Source organism: Triturus cristatus, chromosome 8 (assembly GCF_964204655.1).
Source record: "Triturus cristatus chromosome 8, aTriCri1.1, whole genome shotgun sequence".
NCBI lineage: Eukaryota > Metazoa > Chordata > Amphibia > Caudata > Salamandridae > Triturus > Triturus cristatus.
Window position 1 is genome coordinate 743,864,654 of NC_140591.1, and position 27,701 is coordinate 743,892,354.

At 46.8% G+C, this 27,701-nt stretch overlaps 1 protein-coding gene across 2 annotated transcripts in view; it reads right to left on the reverse strand.

The window, feature by feature from the left end:
- LOC146805006 (acetylserotonin O-methyltransferase-like) overlaps nucleotides 1–27,701 on the reverse strand; it is a 723,771-nt gene that overhangs the window by 381,678 nt on the left and 314,392 nt on the right. For both annotated transcript variants that reach the window (XM_085622160.1, XM_085622159.1), the window contains exon 5: nucleotides 23,729–23,847. In XM_085622160.1, the coding sequence (XP_085478286.1) occupies nucleotides 23,729–23,847 (119 nt within the window). The remainder of the gene's footprint in view (nucleotides 1–23,728; nucleotides 23,848–27,701) is intronic.

The following is a 27,701-nucleotide window of genomic DNA, read 5'->3' on the forward strand; positions in this document are numbered from 1 at the left end:
GCAAAAGTAAAGAGAACAATGGTTAAACATAACATGACATTTCATATAGGTAAAATAGAATAAGATACTTCAAGCAAAGCAGAGCAAGACATTTTAAGCAAAGGAAGACAAGAGCTCCCAGCTCTTGGGGAAAACCTGCACAGCCTGTTAACCTACATACAGACGGCGAGGTTGTCCGTCGATATCTGTGGGTGCTCCCTTTTTATATCATTTTGTGGGCTCCTTTGCACGCTACATCTACCTACGTATGCTACCCAAAAGCTTCGTCTGCAGATTTTACCAGACATTTCGTCATTTACCCACTTAATGCTGACAATGGACTGGGTGAAAAGGTCAGTCTCTCAGGCCAATCGCTTATCGTAAGTTCCATAGAGCAAGCAGAAAATAATGGGTATTGTACAGGAATTCAATATATTCATGTATAAAATCTCCTCAGTTCTCCTAACTTGACGCTCTGCGGTTGCCACTTCCTTAAAAGCGGGAAACCTGCCCAGGAAGCAAGTACCAGTCCAGGATGCAGCCTACTGTATGTCGACAGCTTCAGGGGGATGTTGAACTTTGATACCGAGCACGGAGCACTCGGGTAGGGTGGGGGCTACTAGTTTGGAGCAGAAGGCCTCGCAGACCTGCCTTCAGACTGCTATACACTAAAATTGCAGAGCTATGGTCAATTTAACAAAGAGGCCTACATATTGAACAGAAGGGCCTACACAGGGGTTTTATGCTGGCTGAGTGGTAAGGATGTCTCACGATAATTATATAGCAACACAGGACCCGCTGGTCAATTTAATACGGCCTACAAATGCGGCTGGCAGGGCAAGGACAAGGGTCTCATACTTCAGGTGTGGACAGAACGGGCCAGGGGCCCCCTGTGATACAAAATCTACCCTCCTTCAAGGCTGTGGCAATGTAATAGACCATTGTGGGCAGAAGGAAGAGGCAATGGTAGTACAACCATACATGCCAACAGACCCGATTCAGCCAGGAAACGTCCAATGTTTTTAAGCTCAAATGGGCTTTATTTGATCTGTCTCCTGTCTACAATATCCTCTTTTTCAATGTAACTCAAAGGGGAAAATCAATAACCCAGTTTTTTTTCAAAATCTCCCTCTTACCAAGTTCAAAATGTTCGCAAGTATGGTACATTGGATCATGGAAGGAAATGGGATAGGGACATGGACTTTGATAACAGAGGACAGGAGAGACATGGAGAGGTGCACCAAACTGACCCTGCAGGGCAGGCATCAGGGTTTGCAGCAGCACAATACACCACACAGGGCATGCAGGACGGGAGTGCAGCACAACAATCCATAGAAAGCAAGAGGGAGGGGACAGGACCATGCACATGGACAACAGAGAACAGAGGGGCAAGAGGCAATGGTAGCTAGCTGACCATAATGGACAGACAGGAGAGAAGGCTGCAGCATAACAGACCATAAAGGGCAGGAGGGACGGATCAGGGGCATTACAATGGAACAGACAAGCCAGGAGGGAGGGAGTAGGGGTCTGCACATGTAAACAGAGGGCTGGGGGCAAGGGGGCAGGGCAGGAGCAGCAAGATGGCCATGGAGGTCAGGCAGGATGGGCACTAGAAGCAAGACACAACATGAAGAGCAACAGTGAGACTGTGATGGCATACACACAGACCATGGAGGGAAGGTGGTAGGGGGTCAGGGGCAGCTAACTGACCACACAGGGAAGGTGGGAGGGGCCATGGCAGCACAGAAGACCATGCATGGCAAGTGGGAGTGTTAGTGGCAGCACAATGGCTATGATGGGCAAGAAGGAGGGTGCAGGGGCATGCACAAAGGACGATGGAGGATAGAAGGGAGGGTCAGGACCTGTGCACAGACAAGAAAGTTCAGGGGAAGGGGCCTCACAACAGACCACACGGGGCAGCAGGAGGAGCAGTTGCAGCACAACAGACCAGGGAGGGCAGAAGGGTGTGGCAGTACAATGGACCATGTAGGACAGGAGGAAGAGGATAGAGGCATGGCATGTGGACAGGCAGGGTGGAGGTGGCAGGGACAGGTTACAGTCATCTGACAATGCTAGGCAGGTGGGAGGGGAGTGGCAGCTCAACAGAACACTCAGAGTAGATAGGAGTGGCAGGTCCATGGGACATGGTGGGCAAAAAGGATGGAGCAGGGGCATGCACAAAGACATCGGAGGGCAGGGGGAAGGAGAATAGGGGCAGCAAGCTAAGCACAGAGTTTAAGCAGGAGGTCAATGATGGGGCATAGAATTGGGCAATGGAGGGCAGGAGGAGTGGACTGGTACATCATACTAAATTGAGGGCAGTGGCAGCACATCAGACCATGCATGGCAGGAGGGAGGAGGCTAGTCCATGGATTCACACAACAGAGGATAGGGAGGAGGGGGATGGGGCAGCAAGCTAACTGTTCAGAGAAGGCGGGTATTAGAAACTTTATTGTTTTTAAAACATTTTGTCTGTGCAAACTACTTAAAATATGAACAAGTATGCAGCATAATCTCACTTTTATTCAGGAAGAAGAAGACGTTAGTGACTGTGACTCCGGGCTCACTTGGCAAAAACACCCCCTGACCCTCCACCCCCTATCGCAAAATGTAATGCCCGTGAAAAGGGTAGGTGAACACAGTGTTATATAGAACATAGTCCTGAGAGCACGATTGAAAATGAAAACTAGATATAGTGTATGGTATAAACTATGCACCAAAAAGTGTGATATAAGATGAACCAGGCGTGAAATATAATATGCAATACATTGTGCGCAATGACAGATTCATTGGAGAGCGCGAGATAGCACAGGCACTAGCGCGTGCTATGCGATATGCGCCTTGGAGTGTAATATGCACAGGGCAGTGTTGTGTAACCTAACTAGTCTCTAAAGTTGTAATATAAAATATGTGCTGGGGAGTGTAACGTTGCATATGCACTGTGACAAAGATATGGATCCCAAATTGTAATATGTATGGCATAGCACTGTGCGTTATAACATAGGCATCGAGGAAGGCACGTTAGATGGGGCAATATAACCCGTGCGAAGACAAGTGTGGCATGACATTTTCACGGGGTGGTGTTACAGTGCACATGGGCTAGAGAGTGTCATAGCATATGCACTAGCTAGTGGAATACAATACAGAGGTGTGTGGCACTCGGCAGGCAATGGTGGGTGTAACACAGCATTGGGCTCTGTCAGGAGCGCGCTGTGACTCGCAAGTGATGTTCGTCCCCTTTCCAGAGAGTAAAATAAAAAGTATTACACATCCGGCAGTGGATGTGTGTTTTATTAACTGTGAGGGGGGTTTCTTGCATAGTTTTGGTCGAATTTTTGTCGAATCCCCTTTGAATGGCTTGGTGTGCATGTGTATTAAATGTGCCCGTCAATAGCTACCCATGTTTGTATAAATAAACGACAAGGGTGTCTACCGGGATTAGGCACGGTAGAGCATCAGACATGTCAGAGCTTCACTAGTGGTGTAAATACATTCCACGTGGATTAATTGCATGCATAGTCGCCTTTTAATGAATATCACGCAAATCGTCATGGTGATAGGTACGTACGGTTTGTCCAGCATGTCCTAGGTGTGTCTATAAATATATATTTTTTAAAAATAATAAAAAACAGGGGCCGGCCCTGGGGATTGGGGTCAAAAAAATATAATTAGGAGACAGGCCCTGGGGGATGGGGTCATCAGGGCCAATAAATTAGAATAAGAAGGGGAACCACACAGCCCCCCTTCTTAAAAAAATAAAATAAATAAAAGACTGGCATCGTGCCGGAGGCCATGCCCCCTCCATGCAGCACTCTGCAAACGCGCCCCCAACAGGCATCTCCAGTATGCGCCAGGGAGCTGCGCTGCAGACAGGTGTTCTGAGGCCAAGCCCCTTTTTACACCTCTCTGCAACGCAGCTCTGTGGCGCTTACTGGAGGTACCTAGTGGTCTAGTGTGACCCTAGGGACCCTTAGGATTCAAGGGGACTTAATCTCTCAACTTAGAACAGCCACAGGGCGCGTTTACACAGTGGTGAAGGGAGGGGACGGGGCCTGAGGTGACGTGTGCAAACACGCACCATGGCACGTTTTAAATTGGGGATATAATTTCCCTTCAATACTGAAGGCCCCTGGGGGCTAACTAGCCCACCAAGTGCTTCCAGTAAGCGCCACTGAGCTGCATTGCAGAGAGGTGGTCCAGGCCGTGCCACTTTTTACACCTCTCTGCAACGCAGCTCTGTGGCAGTTACTGGAGGTACCTAGTGGGCTAGTTGGACCCTAGGGACCCTCAGGACTCAAATGAACTTATTCTCCCAACTAAAAACGGACACAGGGCGTGTTTACACAATGGTGAAAGGAGGGGACGGGGCCTGAGTTAACGTGTGCAAAAACGCCTTGTGGCCTGTTTTAAGAGGTAGTTTTAATCCCCATGCCCTATTATATACTAGGGGCTTATAGAGGAGGTAAGGCTAATCACAGGGGGACCCCAACGCATAATGTTCCCTAGTGTATGTAGGTGTTTTCACTGTATTCTAAGTGTCTTTTAACATAGCACTGGCTCTAGGACTGGTTAGTCAGACTCAGTTACCACCAGTATCCGTCTGAAAAAGTTGAGGGTACAGGATGATTTTGCAACAAGGCTTCTTTCTGCTCTTCTTTTTGTTCTTTCTGCACGTTATCCTTCTTCCTGCACTTATCTTCGTATTTGAGGACTTCTGTTGCTTCTTTCTGCACTTCTTTTGTTTCTTTCTGTGCATTTTTTCTTCTTTCTTCACATCTCCTATCTCTGTAGGCATAGTTAGAAATTAGCATTTAAAAAACCTTTGAAATTAACAGAAAAAACCATAGGTTTCAGGCACGTTATAGTTAGGAATTAGCATTTAAAAAACCTCAGAAATTCACTGAAAAAACCATAGGTTTCAGGGGTGTTATAGTTAGCTGGACTTTTCACTTGTACAAAACCATTGAAATTCCCCCGTTATAGTTAGTTCAGCTAACTATAACTCGCGCGCCCGCAATGCACTGCTGATGACGTCACATATTACATCACTCATGACATGGTCAGTGACATCACTCATGACATCACTGATGACATCTCAAATGACATCACTGATGACATCACTGATGTTCCAGATACTTGTCACTCTCTCGAAGTCTCTGAACTGCCTTAACGCTAACTTGAAGATAGAAAGTAATGTGAAGAAAATACCCAGACTCAGGACAGATACGGACCCAAAGAACTGGAATGGGTAAGTCTCCTCTAAATCTCCGTAAGGGAACTCTGACTGGAAATACTTCACGAGAAGCGCGGAGCTCAAAGAGAACGCCGCCTTCGCAGAGATTTGACGGTTGAAGTGCGCCGCGCTCAAAACGCGCGCGCGCCACATCAACCCAGGGAAGCATGCACCGCTGCCAGAGCGGGCCACTGGGAAACAATCGCAGACCAAGCCAGCGGCCATCTTGGGAGAGGGAAAAAAGACCTAAACTCTCAAAGAACGAAGGAAGGCGGAGAGTGATCTCACTGAAACACTCCTTCGCCTTCCCACCAAGCGCCAAAACCGGCTCCTGGGTTGTATGCTCAACTTTGGGAACCTAACCATACCAGCCCCAGTCCTGACAGTACCTCCCACCAAAACCCCCCTCCTCTCCTCCTTGGGTTTAGTGGGGTGAGTGCGATGAAACTCTCGGAGCAAACGTGAAGCATGGATATTGGATTGTGGCTCCCAGGATCTCTCTTCCGGCCCTTCCAATCAACCAGATAGTAGATTTTCCCTCTTTGAAACCTAGAATCAAGAATTCTCTTTACCTCAAATTCCTCCCTTCCTTGCACTAAAACTGAGGAGGGTGAATTACCAGCCCTAAATCCCTCAGGACTACGCTGGAGCAGAGAAACATGGAAAACTGGATGTATCTTCAATCGGGGAGGAAGTCTAACCTTTACACTGACGGGATTCACCATTCGGTCTACCTGAAAGGGACCCACAAATCTAGGCTGAAACTTCCGATTCCCCTTCAATCGTAAATTTCTAGTGGAAACCCAAACCTGATCTCCCTTTTTAAAAACTAGATTTGGACGTCTCTTCTTGTCTGCCTGCTTCTTGTAGGAAACCTTAGCCTTAGACAAATTTCTGGAAGCCAATCGAAAGGCCTCATGTAACTCTTGTACTACCGTTTCCACGGCAGGTACATTACTGATTTCTTTATCAACCAGAGTGTTTGGGTGTCGACCTGAATTTAAATAGAACGGGGAGTAACCAGTGGAAGCATGCTCGGCATTATTATAGGCGAATTCAGCTGCCCAAATCAAGTCTGGCCACTCTCCCTCCTGATCCATCAAGAACAAGCGCAAGTATTGCTCCAATTCCTGATTGACTCTTTCCGTCTGTCCGTCCGTCTCCGGATGGAAGCTGGAAGACAGATGGGAGTCTACACCCAACCTTTTCAAGAAGGATCTCCAAAAACGAGAGACAAATTGAGGGCCCCTATCTGAGATGACTATCTTGGGGATACCATGGGCCCTTACTATGTGTTGCGTGAATAGTTTGGACAACTGTGTAGCATTTGGGAGGGCTTTTAGAGGGACAAAATGGCTCATCTTGGAGAAATGGTCCACCACCACCCAAATGACTGAATGACCACCACTGGATGGGAGTTCCACAATGAAATCCATGGAAATGGTATGCCATGGGTACGGGGCTTGGGGTATAGGCAGCAAAAGACCTTGGGGAGCCCTTCGCTGAGTTTTTCCCTTGATACACAACTCACAAGTGGCTACATACTGCCGCACCTGAGCTTCCATTGCCGGCCACCAAAACTCTCTTCGGATCAGCTCCATAGTTTTCTTCACCCCCTTGTGCCCGGCCAATGGCTCGTCATGGAAGTGTTCAATGATTTGTGCTTGCAGCTCCAGATTTGGCACAAACAACTTGTCTAGGTAGGTGGGCCTTCCATTCCTGACTTGGAATTCTTTCCCCTTCGCCATCCAATCCCTCATCTCATCTGGGGACGACAAGTTTGCAAGCTTCTTTTCAATGTCTGTGTAAGTGAGTGTTCCGATGATTCGATCCACAGGAATAATTACTCCTTTTTCAGCAGCTTGAACTTCGGTGCTCACATTCAGATGAGATAAGGCATCAGCCTTTCCATTTGCCGATCCAGGCTTGTAAGTTAAGACAAAGTCATAGTCTGCAAAAAATAGGGACCATCTCAATTGACGTGGGGTAAGAGTTCGGGCGGATTTCAAAAACTGGAGATTCCGATGGTCCGTAAAAACAGTAACAACATGCTTGGCCCCCAGTAAATAATGTCTCCATTCCGTGAAGGCTTCTTTGACTGCCAACAGCTCTTTATCCGCGATGGGATAATTAATTTCTGCCACAGTTCATTTCCTTGAACGAAAAGCTACTGGATGTAACTGGCCAGTCTGCTTATGGCGCTGAGACAAAATTCCTCCGATGGCCAAATTGGAGGCGTCTGCTTCCACAAAAAATGGTTCTCCCGGATCTGGATGGAGCAGCACTGGGGATGATACAAAAATTCTCTTGAGTTCATTAAATGCTGATTCAGTTTCCGCATTCCACTCAAACTTAGTCTTCTTCCTCAGTAATCTTGTGAGTGGACTAACTCTCTCGGAGAAGTTGATAATGAAGCGCCTATAGAAATTGGCGAAGCCAAGAAAACTCTGAACTTCTTTCACCGATCGTGGAGAGGGCCACTCCTTGATAGCCTGTACCTTAGAGTCATCCATAGATACACCATTCGGGGACAGAACAAACCCCAAAAACTCAACTTGCGTAGAATGAAACACACACTTCTCCAATTTAACAAAAAGTTGATTCTCAAGCAACTTCTTCAAGATGGATCTGACGTGCTGGATATGTTCCTCTAAGCTGGCCGAGAAAATGAGGATGTCGTCAATGTACACCACTGCAAATTGATCCAGAAATTCTCGCAAAACGTCATTTACAAAGTGTTGGAAGGCTGCTGGAGCGTTGCATAATCCAAAAGGCATGACTTGATATTCGAATAACCCAAAACGTGTACGGAAAGCCGTCTTCCACTCTTCTCCCTCGGCCATGCGTACCAAGTGATACGCCCCCCTCAAATCCAGTTTTGTGTATACCCTCGCTCCCTTGACTTGGTCCAAGAGCTCCGAAATCAAAGGTAGCGGATATCGATTCTTCTTGGTAACCAGATTGAGAGCGCGATAGTCTATGCTATGTTCTCAGTTGGCCATCTTTCTTCGGAATGAAAAAGAGTGGAGACGAAACTGGTGACTGTGAAGGGCGTATGAAACCATTGGCCAAATATCTGCTCAGATATTCTTTAAGATGGACATTTTCTGCTTCCGACAGCGCGTAAATTCGGCTACAGGGCAGGGAGGCGCCAGGCTCCAGCTCAATTCGGCAATCATACTCTCGGTGGGGAGGTAAACATTCCGCTTCCTTTTCATCAAACACCGAGGCGAGATCTTCATATTCAGGTGGAATTTCTTGGGTGTCAACAGCACAAATGGTCTTAGGAAAGCTTGCTAAAAGTTGTGATTGCGAAGCTCCTGGTGGTTCTGGATTCGAATGAAAACAATGACGCAAACAATAATCTGAGCTCATACGAATTGATCGTCTGGCCCAATCAATTTGAGGATTATGCTCAGTGAGCCAAGGCAGACCCAGGATTAGTTGAAATTGCGGAGCATCGATCAAATTGAATTGCAAAGAACTAAGATGTTGACCGGGTCCACACAACAAGATCTCCTCGGAATCAAAAACAATCGGCCAAGAGGACAAACTAGTTCAATCCACCGCGCGTACCGGTTCAGGCCGTTCCTTCCTCAAAAAGGTAATTCCGAGAGCCTTGGCAAAACCAATATCGCAAAAATTACCCGTGGCCCCTGAATCGATCATGACCGAAATCCCTTCCTTGATCCTACCACCAAATCTTATTTGGACAGATAAAATTAAATGTGGAGCCGATGATTGCAAGGTATTAGCCACTAATTTTGGATCTGGAGTTGACTGTTCCTTCGCTTCCACCAGGGCAACCCCTTCTACTGGTGGAGCCGATCTTTTACCTAGGAATTGCTCTTGGGCTTCTTTGGACATTCCTTCACAAAGTGACCAGAGTTCCCACAGTACATGCACAACTTGCCCAAACGCCTCTTCTCTCTTTCTTCCTTCGACAAAGGTCCTCTTACCGAACCAATCTGCATAGGCTCATCTTCAGACACCGAATCCTTGGGCTTGGATCCCTCTGATTTCATCCTATCAAAGCGGGGTGGAATATACCTTGTTTCCTTTCGCCTTTCGTTCCTTCACTCACTTTGATGCTGATCAATCTGAAGAACTAAATCAATTAATTCTGAAACCTCTGTGGGACGTTTTGGAATCTGTGATAGCCCATCCTTAAGCTCATCCCTTAGACCGCGATAGAAGATTGCAGCTCGTTTAGCCTCAGGCCAACTTGTTTCCACAATTAGCTTGTTAAATTGAGCCAAGTATGCCACTAGTTCACGATTTCCCTGCTTAAGATCTAATAACTCATTATCTGTGGCTTGAGAGATGGACCGTCTGTCAAAAATCCGCAGAAATTCTCTTTTGAAACCCTCAAATTCATACAAAATGGGATCATTGTTGTTCACCAAAGGCATGGACCAAGCGGCGGCATCTCCACTCAGGTACAACAGCATGAACGCCACCTTAGACTGGTCTTCTTTAAAAATGATGGGCCGACAGAGGTAGTGTAAAGAACATTGCGTGAGAAAAATTTGAGCCTTGTTTGGGTCCCCACTATATCTTTCTGGAGCGGCCAATGGAATAGTAGGGGAGATTGCGTGAATTACCTGCATAGTGAGTTCTGCTGCAGATGGGGCGGGGGCAAAAGAGGGTGGCTTATCTTCTTTTACTGTTGGACGAGAACCCCAGAAAACTCTTCAAACTGTTGACGCAAATAACTAGCATCTTGGGCAGACTTCCTAACCTCCTCTCTAAGGGACTTGTTTTCCTCCATGGTGTCACTTAACTGCTTTTGTATACTATCTAACACTGTGGCCAGAGCCTTAACATCAATTCCCTCAGCCATCGTGCTCAGGTGGAAAATAATTGTGTGGCACTTCAATCTGTCGGAAACCTTAGCAGATCTTGCCGATTCCACAGGAGCAGATGCTTGATCTCCACTCCTCCACTCCGCTACCGCAAGCTAAAAGCTCATGAGCAGCAGAGAGGGGGAAAGGGGAATTGGACAGACAAGAGAGACAGCACTGCGTCTTCTTCCTGGACCGGACTCGTAACTTCTTCCTCACGATTCCTGCAATGAGAGTTTACATGGAATTACAAAGAAAGTCTTTTCACTCTTCTGTCTTCTTCTCACTCTTTTAGCTGAATTCTGTACTTGATACTGAAACTACTTCTGCTGCCAAATGAACTTGGAATGTAGACTTTATTCACGATACTCTCTCACACTCACTTGCTTAATGTCAGTGAGTTCTTTTAGTCTCTTTTCATCAACTGTCTCTGGAAGCCTTCAATGGAGCGCTGGCACATCCAAGAAATACAGAAATAAATGGAACTTACTTCTCTTCAGAATGTTCACCGGACTTGCCTCTACCTTTTCTCCGCCGTAAATGCACTGAAGAACTTCGTCGAGTTCCAGATACTTGTCACTCTCTCGAAGTCTCTGAACTGCCTTAACGCTAACTTGAAGATAGAAAGTAATGTGAAGAAAATACCCAGACTCAGGACAGATACGGACCCAAAGAACTGGAATGGGTAAGTCTCCTCTAAATCTCCGTAAGGGAACTCTGACTGGAAATACTTCACGAGAAGCGCGGAGCTCAAAGAGAACGCCGCCTTCGCAGAGATTTGACGGTTGAAGTGCGCCGCGCTCAAAACACGCGCGCGCCACATCAACCCAGGGAAGCATGCACCGCTGCCAGAGCGGGCCACTGGGAAACAATCGCAGACCAAGCCAGCGGCCATCTTGGGAGAGGGAAAAAAGACCTAAACTCTCAAAGAACGAAGGAAGGCGGAGAGTGATCTCACTGAAACACTCCTTCGCCTTCCCACCAAGCGCCAAAACCGGCTCCTGGGTTGTTTGCTCAACTTTGGGAACCTAACCATACCAGCCCCAGTCCTGACAGCGGGAGCCCACCCCGCATACTTGTGCTTGTCGCGTGTGCCCACCCCGCTTATTTCCTTGTTTCCATTGCGGGAGCACACCCCGCATACTTGTGCTTGTCGCGGGAGCCCACCCCGCATACTTGTGCCATTGCGGGTGCCCACCCCGCATCTGAGCCGTGAAAGAGTCACCGCCGCGGCCTGAGCCGCGCATTGGATTCCCTCCGGGCCGCTGCCCAGCGCGACCCGGAAGGCAGGGACTCCGTCGGCAGGACTTCCGGGAAGGGAAGCCCCGCGAGAGGAGAGTCCGCGCCGGCAGGAAGGAAGAAGACGGGAGAGGACGGGAGCCTACCCCGCCTCCCCGAGTGCCCCTGCAGAGTCCCGGGTCCCAGGAGGGTGCCCGGGTGAAGTAGAAGGCGCCGCCGCTGAGGAGAGACGCCACAGAGGGGAGACGCCACCTCCCAGGCAGACGGTGAGTGCGGGCGTCCCCGCGGGTCACTCCTCTGCTACGTGCAGAGTTTTCTCTATTTCAGAGCCAGAGAGGCTCCAATGTGGTTTGAGGCCCGTTTTTGTTAGGGCTCACGAGTCCCCCGAGTGGGACTCCAACATTTAAGGGGGCATCATTGTTAAGAGCCTAAAAGGCTCCAACGACGGGGCACAGTTGTTCCCGAGCCCCTGAGAGGCTCCAACACCGGCCAGAGGGACTCCAACGTCGGGGGCAGTGTTCTCGAGCCCTGACAGGCTCCAACGTTCTTGGGTGCATATTTGTTTAGAGTCCAGAGGGACTCCAACGGGCCTTATTTGTTTTAGAGCCCACGAGGCTCCCACGCTGTTCTGGGCATTCCAGAGCCCAGAGAGGGCTCAGGAGGCACGCCGGTGCCAGGTTCCTTCCCAGCTGCCCAGCACTTAGTGGGCAGCTGCAACGTTTAGGTGGTGCCCTGCGCCCTGCACCCTGTGCGTTGCTGCATTCACAGCTAGCCCTGACTCTGCTGGACAAAGGGCGTTTGAGCCCCTGAGAGGCCAAGTTGGCCTGGGGACAGTTTTTCTGTGGTACATTTGTACTTTTGCGCCTGCGCAATGCCTTTATGCTATTTTAACTCCTAAATGTGATTTATGCAATGCTTTGGGTATCCCTCTAGATGTATTTTTATACCTAGGAGGTTGTGTTACCTAGTATAGTGATACTAGTGAGTTCATGGTTCCCTGCGTAATATTTTCCTAAGGTGGTTAGGGTTGCGTAGGTGATACTTACCTGTTACCAGTGGTTACTGGTTGTGCGCTACATTTTCTAATTGGTGCTACAGTGATTATATGTGCTATGTTCTAAAGTATCATTCCTACAAAGTGCTAGTTCTAAAAGTGCTTATTCCTGACAGTGGTCCATGAGGCCCTGTCCCATGGAGATAATTCCCCTGTAAATTCTGCCCAGTGCCAGTTGGCACGGTGTAAATTGTGTGAATATTATCTAATGTGTTTTGGTATAATACAAAGGCTATTTTTATATAATACCTTGTGTGGAGTTTCTTTTGTGGTGGGCCTTGGGTGTTGTTGCTGGGTGTGCGCGCAAACGCTTTACACATTGCCTCCGGTATAAGCCTTACTGCTCGTGCCAAGCTACCAAGAGGGTGAGCAGGGGTTATCTTTGGCGTGTAACTCCCCAGCCCTGACTAGAGTGGTGGTTTCTGCCTGGCTTTGGCGCACGCCCTAGCCAACCAGAAATCCCATTTCTAACAGTGGTCTTCAAGTTTTCTATGGCCCCTTGAACTTTGTCCAGTCTAAGTTGCAGTGTCAGAGGGGGTGGGTCAGGGGTAATCCCGATTTCCAACATAGTCAGTGGGTGTTGGCCCTGTGTGTTAGTCTTTAGTTTGCCCAAGGTATTATCCAGTTTCACTCACAGCAGGCTACACTCCCTCACACTCTATGCAGGACCCACTGTGGTGAGTATCCCTGTCCTCCAGCCTTACAGGTATTGTTGCCCCCCCAGAGATTCGTCAAAAGTCTACCAGAGCCTACAGCATCCAGTAGACCCAACACACTCATCCACAAACTCTTGCAGGTGTCGCAGCACACCCCAGCATCAGTCCACTCGGAGGTGACACTTTTACCATATAACAGATGTGATTCCGCAGGAGAGTGGGCAACCCTCAGGTGATGGGAATGAACTGTGTATTATGGCCGGGGTCACAGATGTCATACTGGTGGTTATGGAGGCAGTCCACAGCACCCTCTACCTCACCTTGGAGCCATGGGCACTGCCCCAGGACTGGGCAGATAGAGGAAGCCATAGCAAAGTGCCAGGCAGGTACAAATCAGTGTCACTTTCTACATGCTGCAAGGCTGAAGAAATCTATGCTACCTGACTGGCAGTTGCCATTTCTCCAGCAATGTAAGGGGCCCTCAGGACATCAGGATTAGCACGGCCTCAAGCAGCAGTACCAATGGCGCAGGCAGGCTCTTCATGCACAAAAGGCACCCCAGAGGGGGGCAAAAACTCAGATATCTAGCTTACAGAGAGAGCCCCAGGAAGACAAGCACAATGTGGCAGTCAGGAATCCCCTGCAAAAGTCAGCCAGTAGATGAGCGTAGCTAATGCAGCACAACCTTGCCGCACTCTCCAGCAACCACTGAGTCACCAGGATTGCGTGCTCATTGGAAACAGAGGCTGATGACCAGATGGGCCCCAGCAAGACGTCCTCACTCTCCAAGGCAGTAGTGCACCAGACAGATACAGGTGCCAGACGCGAGGAACGGATCCTGGGTATTTAATGTATCAGGGCGCTGCTGCATCGTGTCGGCTTTGGCGCAAATCCCTGCAGTCCTCCGCAGGGGTGCATGATGCTCCTTACACTCAGAGAATGCAGCTTGTGTGAAGCTCCTTGGGCCGACTGCCCTCTACTATTGAGCAGGTAGTCCATGAAAGGCAGGCAAAAATGGGCAGCACCTCAGGGACGATGCAACCAGCTAAGCCCAACCAGTGCAATCTCCTGACCTCTGCTCATTGTTGTAGGTCCCTGCTCCATCAAGCTGCTCTCATGCTTTGATCAGGAGCCTGCAGTCTCATGGGGGAGAGACCCCAAATAGTCTTCCACTAGGCACCCTCTACCATATTTCGTGTGGTTAATTAAATCTGCAAGTGTTTATTTATAATAACTGAAATACAAGTAAAGAAGCAAATAAGGTGTCCTGCTCTATTTAACTCTAGGAACACATTTATTTTTAATACATCTTTCAACAAACGTGTAAAAATAAAGTGTCTTCAAAATTAAAAAAAATGTAGGTGGCCTGACAGAGCTTGGCATAAGGTGTGTATTGCTTGGGCTCCGGACCCTGACGAGTGACGGATCACCATCGACAGCACCAGGGTCAATCTTTACACCAAATCTGTAGCAGGCTAGTTGCCCTGACTCCTCTCTAGCTTGGTGGGGACTGCTATGGTCATTCTACACTCCTTTCCAGCCTTATTTGAGAAGCAACCTGGTGGCTGCCCTGTCTGGGACTGCAGCACAGTCTTAGACCTGGGGCCTGGCTTGTTCCTGCTGACCTGCCATCTTGGGTGAGTCATGACAGCCACAGGAGCCATGCAGCCCAGCTGCTGCCATTGCGGGCCACGCCGGAGCACTGATCCATGCTACACTGACACTTGCCTGACTGCAGGACACCACTCTTCTCCTGCCGCCCTTCACTGTTGTGACCTGGGGTGGGGGATCTGAAATACAGCACCTTAAGACCAGTTACAGATGTGGGGGCAACCAAGAAGCACCACATCGAGGGATTGGCATTGAGAAGCTGCAGAGGTGAGGGGTGCACTCAAGGGGTTGCTCTTAGTCCCCCCACCAGTCTCCTCGCACTCAACCTAATCCCCAGAACACCCTCTCTGCTTAGGGCCTACCTACTTTTCCTCTTTGGGGCCCTCACACTTGCTCTAATTTGGTACCCCTGCACACCTGTTGCTGCAACCATGGGGCTGGACGGCCACTGGAAGCCCTCGGATTCACTCCCTAATCTTATACACCTGCCGCGTCTGGGCATGTTCATTGTTGGACTGACTGTTGCTTGGGCTCTGCCATGTGCTGGATGACAGAGGCTGGCTACAGGGACTAGCAAGGGACACTATTCCTATCCGTAGACTGAGGCCCCAGGAGAGTATGTGCTTTAAGTTTTTTTGGGCTCCACCCGATCCTGTAGTGACACTTCGCTTGTTCGCGCCATGCCTTAGAGGTCAAGCCCTAAGGAAACATGGACAGCTGACTTTGGTTATTCAACTTGGTAGCGCTCAGGGGCATTTCACCCTACTACGACTGCTAAGCCTTGGCTCCTTCTAGGGTTCCCTATCATTGACTACTCCTGTCTCTTCACTAGGTTCCCATGCACTATCTCATCTCTGTGGTGGAACCCTCCCTGGGCTGTTCACCTAAAGGCCCCTCTCTCTAAGACCAAGGCACCTCTCTGGCCACCTACTGGCACCCTGCCATGACACATGCCACATTCCATTAAGGACATGCCTGGTCCACCTTCAAAAGACGTTCCAGTTACATCACTATGGTGTAAGCCGGTGCCAACATCCATGGGATCCTCCACTGCCTCCTCCGGCCCGCCCTCATGGCCTTGACCACCGTACCTATCACCCAGGCCTGCATGGAAAGTGCCCTCAAGGAACTCTGCACTGAACTTGATTCTCTCAAAACAGAATTCAAGTCCTGTGTCCATGATCTCACGGTGGGCTTGGTCAGAAAGTGAATTATCTTGAGCAGACACTTGATTCTCGCACTGAATATCAATGGGGCTCTCTGATGTAGAGTCGCAATCGTAGAAGACACACAGCTTGCTCTCCAACTGAAACTTGAGGACCTTGAAAATGGGAGCCAGAGAAATAACATCCATATTTGGAGGTCTCAAAAGGATTGGAGAGCACCAATATCATGACCATTACAGTTGAACTCCAACACACCATTCGTGGGGACCCTGATGTCTCTCCTCCAGTGCTGGATAGAGCACATTGGGTGGCGTTGACCTCCGGATGTCCTGATACTGCTCTAGACAGCGTGACCTGGGTGCACTTTTTCACTTAAAAAGCGAAAATCCTGCAGGCCCCCCAGAAGAAGTCAAATTTGGTGTTCAGAGGCCATTCCATTCAATTATTTTAGATTTGGCCCCGACTTCACTGTGGCATCACAAGGATTTCCGGCCTGTAACCACTAAGCTCCAGGAACTCAACATTCGCTATCAATGGGGGCACACCTTCAGCATCATCTTCATGTGGGAGGGAAGGCGCTACTGCTCTTCAATTTGAAATCAGCTTCAAGCGATGATAGTCTCTCCCCACCTTGCTCGCCCGCTTGTGAAACTCTGAGACCTACATGGGCCGTGGTGACCTCCAAGAACACTTCCAAATGCAATATAGAGCTTGTCACTCATGAAACCAAGAAAGATGTCATCAAACATCTTCGCAATCTTGAGCAACCCTTACCTCCTGTTCCCTCCACATCTGGATCAGTCTAAAGCAGGTAGATCTGCTTCCTCCTTGAAACCAGCAGAGACTAGTGAAGGCTTGAACATTTGGACGTATGAACTTCAGCACAATAGATGCTTTTCCAATTTGACTGTGCCCCTGCACTGCGTCTGGAGGTATGATGCCAACAGCCCTCTTGATGCCTCTGGGTATGGCACTTGTCATCCAAAGGCATGCACTCTCTCATAGAACTCAGCACTTGTTTTTGTTTATTTTTGCTCAGCTATACACCATGGCTTCTGTAGACTGTGGGAGTCTGAGACTCTGTGGCCGGTTGGTTGCCGCTGAGCCCCACCTATATGCTCAGACCTTTGGAGAGTGACTTTTCCCGTATGACTGGCATTAAGCTGCATGGGTCATGTCAAGACATGGGTCGAATGTTTAGGCCCCGTTGGCTTTTTATTGCTCACGTTTTTAACTTGATTTTATTATTTTCCTAGGTTGTCTGGTACCCTGGGGAGGTTCACCCATTCCACTCACCTCGTCCAAGCAGCGCCCACCATGCTATGCCTTCCTACGAGGGATCAAAGCAAATGAGACATAATTGATGGACAAAATGCAGAATAAATCAAAACATTCACCCCCAGTCAAGAGATCCGGGTTAAATCCATCTTTCTTTTGGTCACCATTACCTGGCTTGGCAGTTCGGGCTGGACTGGTACCATGAGGCACGGGGTCAAGACTGATTTGCATATGGCCAGGTCTAAATTGGGATGGCATGGTAAGCAAAATAATGATGGATTTAACCCTGATCTCTTGACTGGGGGTGAATGTTTTGATTTGTTCTGCATTCCGTCCATCAATTGTGTGTCTTTTGCTCCTTGCCCAGAGTGCGCCGGGTATGCTCAGACGTGGGTCCCGAGTTCGCTGTGCCACTGGATTCAAGCTATCCTGGCTGATGAGGGGGTGAAACCCTGAAAACTGGTCCTAGGAGGACCTGGTTTGGCAGTTTGGGCTGGACTGGTCCCATGAAGCAAACACAAGGAGATGATTGACGGAGCACTGAACATTTTCAGACACTCACCCCCAGTCACAGATCTGGGTTGAATCTATCATCATTCTTTAGCTCATTTCGCCACCTCAGTTCAGACCTAGCAATATGCAAATCATTCTTGACCCTGTGCCTCATGGGAACAGTCCAGCCCAACCTGGCAAGCCAGGTATTACCTGAACGGGAAACAAACATCCTGGGACCAGTTTCTGAGCAACACCCTTCATCAGCCAGGCTAGCTTGAATCTTGTGGCAAAGTGAGCAAGGGACCTACGTCTGGGCATATCCTGCCAACTTAGGGTGAACAAAGCAAACACAAAGACTGGTTCAGGCTGGACTGGTCCCATGAGGCACAGGACTGATTTGCATATGGCCAGGTCGAAACTGGGGTGGCATGGTGAGCAAAAGAATGATGGATTTAACCCAGACCTCTTGACTGGGGGTGAATGTTTTGATTTGTTCTGCATTCCGTCCATCAATTGTGTCTCTTTTGCTCCCTATGAGGGATGGCATGAGCTGTCTTGTCTTGCTCCTCCTATTTGGTCACATCCCCAGTCACACACTTATCTGTCACTTGGGAACCTGATGCTTTCCTTTTGCTGCTTGGAGGCCTCATCCTCCGAGATACCCAAGGCACCCTTTTGAACCATTCACGTACGCATCACTTCTCTCCTACTAAAGCCACTACCCCATCCGCCAAGTTGCCCACTCTTAATGTGTTGTGTTTCAACGCACATAACTAGAGGATACAGTTATGGCGTTACCTTTTCTTGCAGGACTTAGATGTCATCTTTTTACAAGACACTCATCTCATGCAGCAGGATGTCACTGACATGCTTCCCCCCAAGTACCCATTCCACCACTGGGCACATACGACCTCTAAGATGGCTTGGTTTGTGATTCTGTGCAAAGACATCTTCTGCTCCAAGGTCCTACGAGTTGTGCATGATGAACATGGCTTTTTCTTTTAAGTAATGATACAACAAGGCCTATGACCCCTCACCATCCTAAACATAGGTGCTCCCAATCAAGAACAAGATGCATACATCAGGAACCTTATACGGGATCAATTGACATATGAGGGGGGCTACTTGGTGGTTGGGGGGATTTCAATCTAGTTTGGGACCCTTAACTTGACCGTAGCATTACCTCCTTCCAGGGTACTGGGCCTATGTCCACAGCCCAGAAACACAATTTAAACGAATTGGGTTTAGTAGATGCATGGCGCTATAAACACCCTGGGGCCCGGTACTTTTCTTTTCTATTCACACGTTCATCACACCTATTCCCATATTGATTTTTGCTTCCTCACCCACTTCCTATTACTGAAACTTGACACTGCAACCATCTCAGGTATCTCTATTTATGACGTGCTCTTAGAAGTGGTCTGGACTGGAGCTGTGACTCAAACCCTGTCCCATCTGCGTTGGCGTCTTCCCCTGCACTTGCTACGAGATCATGTTGATAAAGAGGAGATTCAGAAAGAAATAGTGAATTGTTTTGATTCCAACACGCACCCTGATGTCTCTGGGTATACACTCTGGGATAGGTTTAAAGCCACCAACAGGGGTACCACCACTTCTATAGCTATTGCTTGGGCACACTAGGCTGCTTGAGAATGGCTTGGCAGGTGACATGAAGACTTTGGAATGTCTTGATCACTCTACCCTATCGTAGTGCAATAAGGGGTATCTAGCCCTCCAACAGGGTCAATTGCGAGCGCATTGTACGAATAAGACAGAGAGATCCCTGCTTGCTCTGGAAAATATTATGAGTGGGGATAAAGTATGGATCTCTTAATGTGCAAATTACAGAAGCAGTGCACCCATACTCACATATCCCAAATTCAGACCGGGGATGGCACCTGGGCCACATCTGAGGGGGCTAAACAACTAGCATTCCGAGATTTCGATCATGCCCTCTATAGGTAGAGGATGCTTCTCCAGAGGTTAAAGAGTCTTATCTAGTCGGATGCCAGTGAGACCCATTTTATCTCTTCCATTCTGAAATGCTCGAGGCTCTCATCACTTTTCAAAGGCTACAAGATGTTCTGAAAAGCCTCCCTCTCAGTAAGACCCCTGGCCCAGACTGTCTATTTGAGGCCTTCTACTGTGATCTCTTTCCTCAACTGCAAGACCACATGCTGACTCTTTTTAACTCATTTTTGGCTGAAAGGGGTTTAATTCCGACTATGTCTGAAGCAGAGATTTCTCTCATTCCCAAGTGGTGCAAGGACCCCTCCCTACCGCACTGTTGCACTTTTAAACACCAATGCCAAAATCCTTAGTACAATTTTGGCCTTCAGATTGGAGTACTTTTTCCTGGACCTTATTGATCTGGATCAGGTGGGCTTTATTCGCAATCGCCAAGGGGTGAACAATATCTACTGTATGTATTATTTGCTGGAACATTCCCATCGCCAAAATATACCGTCTTCCCTCTTCTACCTAGATGCGGAGAAGGCATTCGATCGAGTCAGTTGGTCCTTCTTAAGAGCAGCACACCATAAAATCAAGTTAGGCCCAGCAATGATCACCAGAATAATGGCATAATGCGCCTAACCTACCACCGGATACTATTCATTAGGCGGATGATTTATTCGGCATCCCCTTTAGGGGCCACATTCAAAAGATTGCTATGTTTGCTTATGGCTTCCTGCTCACCCTTGCACAGCCTGCAACCACCCTTACTGCAGTAGTGCGGGCGTTACTCGCATTCGAACAAGCCTTGGGTTTTAAGTATAATATGACTAGACTAAATCCCAAGCCTTAAACCTTACAGTACCAGATACAGAGTGCCTGCCCTGCAATCCATCAACCCCTTTCAATGGGCCCAGTGATCTTTTAAATATTTGGGATTGACTCTCATCCCGTCTTTAGCCTCCTGGAAGCCAGCTAACTAGCCGGCATGTCTGGGGTCTGTTCTGGATGAGCTCTGTCATTGTAAACCCATGCAGATATCCTGACTGGGCCACTTACATGCCGTTAAGATGGGTATCTGGCCAAATGAGTAATGAAGTGTGCTATGACATTAATTGTCTGACCTTATCGAGAATAATGTTCTGTTTCATTTTAATATGATTTACTAATTGTCTTTGAGTATTCTAATATGTTAATCCCTTTTAGGGGTATTATTATTCTTTAATATCAAGTGATAACAATATAGGTTCCTTTTTTCTCCCCTTCGCCTTTGGCAGATGTAGACTGCAAATATGCAATACTTTTGGTAATAACAGGTTTATGTATTTCTCTGCTTTTATATAGCCTATTTTTTAAGAAAAGCCGTAAGAACAGAGGTAAATATGCGCACATGTCAAGTGATTTACCGAAAGAGCATTGCATTGTAGAGGATTGTACTACTGAATATCAACACCAACAATATCGTGGCATACTAATATCGAGGACAGAATATCGAGCGACAAAACATCGAACCATAAGTGCATATATGGAAGTATGGATTTACCACTCCACATGTTCGTACCTTGAAGATATATGTACCACAAAGGTGCATATATGTAGAATTAGGTATAAAAAATGTAGACTAACATACCTGTTCATATTCTATTTCTGATATTCTGCCCCATCGATATTATTGATTCGATATTCAAGGGACACACTAATTGAGAGACTGGTAGTGCTGAAAAACTCAATCCCATATCAGGCATACACCACTGACCTGTAATGTTGCTAAAAGTGTGTGAGATTCATTCAGACGAGGACATGGTATGACGGGATGCTTTAAGACCCTGCTGCCCACTGTCTTGGAGAACATTCCAATTTCCTTTAAAGGCTCATGACCCACAGACTATGGTATATTTCATTTTTGCCAAGCTTTACATTATGAAAAATTATGTTGGAACCGAATGGTATGTCCCGCTATCTTCTGTTCTTGTGCTGTTATACAATACAGTTTTATGCATCATTCAGCCATGTTCATCTATATTATACAATGTTACCTTAGTCTCTATTATCTTGTTTATTGCACAGAGGAATATATTTTTCTCTAAGCACTTTACTTTAATTATGCTAATTTGTTTAATAACACAATAGGTAATAGAGAGACAAGCTAAAGTATTGCATATTGCTTCACAGAGAATGCCTCATCTGTCACATACTGCATTAGTGGTTTGGTTGTCTTTTAAGTGTCCTTTCTAAGGCTGACCTCCAGACAAAGCATGTGTGTAAAGTGATGCTCTCACTATAGGTTGCAACGGTGCTGGATCCAGGTAGGAGTACTCATTGACTAGGTATGATGAAGTGTGAGATCTCTAAATCTGTCTGTTAATCAAACTTCCTGAAGCAACAACCAGGGGAAGACCTATCTAAAAGCGTCTCGCCTTGAGCATGTGAAACTGGACACTCATCCATCACCCCTGCCATCAATCAAGTAGCTTTTCTCGGAACAAATAATCAGCATCCTCTTGATAATAAAGTATTTATGGAATATTTACAGGTAGCTGTGTCTCCATTCTGATCACTTACGTGTCTGGGTCTCCTTCCACCAGCCACAGGAATGCAAGAAAATAAACACTTCACCTGTCTGCAGAAGCTATCCTCAACCCCTCCTCCATATTGTGTCATGCTAAATCAAATGCATCAAGAACGGATACCACTTAACTTTGGTGAGTAATACTGTGAACCACACTTTATGGAAAACATCATAAGATATCATCTTCTGTGTTTGCAGAATCTCACTTTCAATGTTTGCTTTATGCAAATTGTATTCGCATGCTGCTATGATCCTTTGAGCATTGCCTAAAGCTCTTGAGATTCCTCTATTTATGCATTCAACTATTACTGTATGTTTCCAACTCCTGAACTGATCAATTCTCCTTGCTAAAGTGGTGGTAAAGCCGTGGTCTAGCAGTGAACAGATTGTTGGCCTGATTCTAGTGCCTACAAAAAGGTTGTATTATAGCATTATCTATGTTGTTTCTTTATAAACTTTTGCATCATTAGAATGCATGCGTTTTCATAAAGCCTCCTGCATATATCTAAAACTCTGCAAAAAAAATTTACTTGGACTTTCAGCTCCAAATGTTCACCATCCGTTTTTTTTTTAATGACCATCTCCTTTCGTTCCATCCTCCGCATGACTCCTCTCTCAGAGCACAGTCTACAGGGTCACATGCATGTTTGCCTTAATCTCTATTATCATATTCTATTATATTTCTGCAAATTTCTCACACTTAATTTCAAAGATCATTTCAAAGATCACAACGTCTCCTTCTTTGAAAGTTATATCCCTGCAACCTAGCACTACCCAATCTCCAAATCATCTGCATAACCTCGTACATCTCCAACTAGCGATCAGACTTAACTCCTATTAATTTAATCTACCACAAAGAAAACGTTGTAAACATATGGAATGGCTTTCTTGAGAGCACAAAACTAAGCCCAATAATCAACAATAAGTAATAACAACTACAATAATCACTCAGCATGGGTTCTGGAGCAGTGTGCTCTGGGTAAAGTAAATGTAAATTGATACTTGTATAGCGCACTACTCACCTGCAAGGGTCTCAAGGCGCTTGTACGAATACCGCTGTGGAACCCATCCTGGCTTTCCCTGTGAGGCGTCCACTCCTGGGCACCCCCAAGGTGGAGGCCAGGCATCCTTAGTGTTGTGGGGGCCATTGTGGAGATTAAGCAAGCTATTGCCCAGAGTTGCAGAGTGGGACTCCATGATTGGAATGGCACCGAGGCGAGAATTATCAGGTCCGTGGAATTTTTGAGCCCAAGACCCGCCGAGGCAGGGAATTGAACCCTGGTCCCGGGCTAGACCTCTGCATCAGGGTCTGCCGCTCTAATCATTGAGCCACACTTCTCCAAAGTGCTTCAATATCTCATCAGGGGAAGTAAGCACTATATAAAACCAACTCTGATACTACAATAATACCTCTTCAAAAGTCTGTTTAAATCATGACCTGCACATCATATAAAGCAAGGGCTGTTCAGCATGTGGGAAGTTCTGCATTTTCGAATACAAATTTAAATTTTGATCTATGTATGAACGATTTTAAGAATGATCTAACTGGAAATCTGAGCAATCTGTAAGAAATCTACCTTATCTGTAAATGATCTGAAGCAAACTTACATAAATATACTCCTAGGTTCCTCATCATATGTACATCACTTACCGCCTAAGTCACAGACTATGGAGAAAGAAGGAAGATCAATTGCTGTTATCACATCTCTGCCACATAGAACCCAAACGGATTTCATGAAGTGCATAAAATTTAACAATTCATCATCTGACCTGCAAATGACCAAGACATACGTTAAAAAAAAATATTTGACGTAAAAAAAAATTACATGATCACAAATTACAATGGAAATATGCCAGGTTTGTAATAATCAGAGAAGCATATTTATTGTTTTATCTAACTTGCATATCAGGAAACGGACAATGGCTTACAACACCATGTTTTGGATCTGTCTCATGTTTAGTGAGCCTTTTCAGTGTTCTTTCGTGGATCTTTCAGCTCTGGTTGTTATATGTTGCTATAATAAATGTAATTCAGAATAAGATGTAGAAGGTTGTGTTTTAAAAATGCAGTGAACTTGAACCAAATCCATATTGCTCTTCCCTACAACTTGCTGGGAACTCATATGAACCTGGAGCAGCATTCAATCTATGGGATATCTATAGACTTCAAGCAGATTTGGGAGGCTGCATATTGAGTTCCATAAAAAGTAGATCAGAGGGAAATCAAAGAAAGGGCCAATCCTCCCCCCAAAGGTACTACACTGCAAAAAGAGTCTCAATTAACGGCTGAATTGCTACTAAGAAAGGGAAAACCTCCTTTATTGTGGAGTGGCGCACCAGCTATTTGGCACACTGAAATATTGGTTCCAAGCACAAAAGCATGTGTTAGAAAAGGATCAGTAGATCCTAATGGTGTGGAGTGGAAACACATCACAGGAGTGGTAAAATGGATTCCAGATACTGAGAAAACTCGTCATAGGTGCTCAGTCACAGTGGAAGGTCTAAAACTACAAGAGATATTGCTCGGGTCAAGAGGCCTCTTAATGAATGGTCTACAAAGTAGAGAGTTGCATAATCAGTGCTAAAGGCCTGCAATTGACTTGCCCTATTGCCTTTACTAAAGGAGTGTTAGAAAAAGACTAATGATTAAGGAGAAAATTAGACCTGGTGCCGTTGGAGATGTGTCAATTTAGAAAGCTATATGAAATTAATTAAAAATATGTCATGTGATGTATCTACAAGTTCACATTCAGCAGTCACTCCCTGCACATGTAAACAAACTGGACATTTAGTACCATAGTTACGAAAAATGGTTAACATGTTTCAGTGCCAACAAACTTAGGGCAAATAAATCAGGGCAAAACTTTAATAGTATCTGATAATAGACCTGTGTAAAGAGTTCAAACTGAAACAGGTTGATACTTACCCCCTGGCCAGTCATATGTGTGTTTTAAGTTAAGTATGGGTTGAGTGTTTGCCCTGGGATTTTAGGCCGTCATTTCATATGTAGAGAAATTCACCTAATGTTCCATTTGAACCTCACAAAATTGAGCAAAGCTTTTGTAGCTTGATATTTTTGTACATGTATCCTTTCAGTAGGCATCTTTTCTTCTCCCATTTAAATATGTTAGTTGACTTGGTCCTCCAGATTTCATGGCCCTACTAGTCAGATATCGTTAAGGCATTGTTCTCCTGCTACAACACACCAGAAATCATAAGAGAAGATTTCAGGCTAATCTAACTCCTAATCACTCCACTATTAAACTTGTGAGGTGATATCCGCTATCTTCATGCATAATGCTCAGTTTTCAAAATGCTGTTCCTGATACATAAATCCCTCGGTACGCCTGGAGCCGTATTACACAAAGTGCCCCGGGGGCGCAACAGGCATTTGCGTCCACTTCACGCACCTCCAAGACACTTTGGCTTGTGCGGCCCCTTGTGTAATACTGAAAGCGCTGGTGGACATACAGCGCCAGCGCTTTCTCAAGAGGGCGGTCTCTCATTTGCATGGAGGTGCCCGTACTGTATTACAGACGTGGGCGCAGAGGAAAAGAAGCTCTCAGGGGGCAAGATGGCGGCCGGTGCTTCGGCCGAGTGAGCTGGACCTATGCACTCCCCACGGTGACTCCCTTCGCTGGAATGCTATGAATATGATTTGGTTCTAAAAGGCTCAAAGGCTCAAGGTTTGACGCTGTGATCCTCCCAATCCTTCGGGGGAAAAGAGAAGTGGTGTTTGCGTATGCGGCTGAAAGTTACCGGTGATGAGCATACTCACCGAGGCATTCGCTTTGATCTGGGCGCGTAGAGGCGTTTGGCGTTCTTGCCTTCCGCAGTGTGGGAATTGGTGCTCATTCACTACTTTAGCGGTCGACAGGTCCCTCCGATCTGCTAGTGAAATGCCGCCGAAAGCAGCTCCCAAGATCTTGACGAAAAACCACAAGCCTCGTAGCGGTAAGCCATCAACAAATGCAGAGTCTGCAGCCGGGGGACAGGTGAAGGCAACGACGTCTGAAACTGGGTCTAACGATGCCATCGGCTCTGTTTCCAGTTCGCTGCCTCGCTCTAAGACCCCTCTGGGTAAGACTTCTGTATCCTCTTCTGTTGCTATTATGCCTGCAGTAAAACACACGGCCCCTCTGTTTGTTAAACGGGCAGCCAAAGCCTTGACACAATATGTAAATAAATCGGCTGATAGCGGGATATTGCAACCTTCAGGCGCTATCCTGGGCTCTCCACAGGAGGGATATAATGTGGCTGATATGACGGGTGAAACAGCGGTGATTCATGGTGATCGTCAATCAGAGATAGGAAACGCTTCGGTTCCATCTGCGAATTTAGATCTGGATGTCGAGCCCCCAACTGTATTGGCCGGCTTATCAAGATGCATGTTGGGACTTGCAGTTCTCCCTCTCAAACCTACTGATTCTCTCGTACTGGGTGCGATACAAGATGGCTTAGGCCCTGACCAGGCCGGGTCTAACCCAGATAATGACCCATTAGATAATTTTTTTTCTCTATCAGATGGGTCTACAACATCTGATGATGATGCGACCAGCAGGGATTGGGCAGAGTATGAACAAGGAGAGATTGATGATTGCATAACGGGAGGATATATGAATGCGGCCCCTCCGGGTGGTACAGTTCGGAAAAATAAGATCTCGAGTGGAGAGGTGAACGATCTAGGGGCCACCGTACCTGATAACATCCTTAATGCCCAAGGGGGGAACTTGGCTTGGGATTATTCATTCTTTACCACAAAGCCATCCGCCTCAGGCCATGAAGTGGGCCTAGGGAATTCTGCCACGTTTAACTCACTTGATCCTCCCAAATCTATTACGCTGGAGATGATTTACGACATGATGCTGTCACATAGAGCGGAGACTAGGCTTGAGAATGCTAGAACACAGGGGGCCTGCCGTAAACTACAAAATGCCATAAGACGCATAAATAAGACAAGTGCTGAGATTGGCACTAGGATAAATGAGACAGAAAGTCGCATCTCAGTTTTGGAGGATGAACTATCGGCTCAGAAAGGAGTGGTCACTGCGCTAAAAAAGCAAAAAGACGACGCCACCTGGAAACTATCTGAACTTGAAAATCAGATGCGGCGGAATAACTTACGAGTGTTGGGTATTCCGGAGGGGGCAGAGCGGGATGATGCGAGGCAATTTATCATCTAATTGTTTACAGAGACTTTCCCGGAGCTTTCCCAATGGGATTGGGAGATAGAGATACAGAGAGCCCATCGATTCCCTTTTCATAATAAACAACAAGCTACTCGCTTAGGACATGAATCTGCCTATTCTCGTGCCATCTTGATCTCAATCAATAATTTTTTAGCGAGAGAAGCTGTTTATGACCTGGCTAGGCCAAACCGTAAGAGATTGGCCAAAGGGATTCACTTTTTTGTTAGACCTGATTTTTCTCATGAAACAGTGTCTCGCAGATGGCAGCTTCGTCAATTAATACCTATGTTTCAAGCTAAGGGTGAGCAGGCGTTCTTAATGTATCCTGCAAAGTTAAAGGTTGTGGTTCAGGGCCAAAATAGGTTTTTTTTCTCAGAAGTGTTGGCTGAGGGATATTTGCAACAGCTGGGCCCTGTGAGTTGAAGATAATGTGGC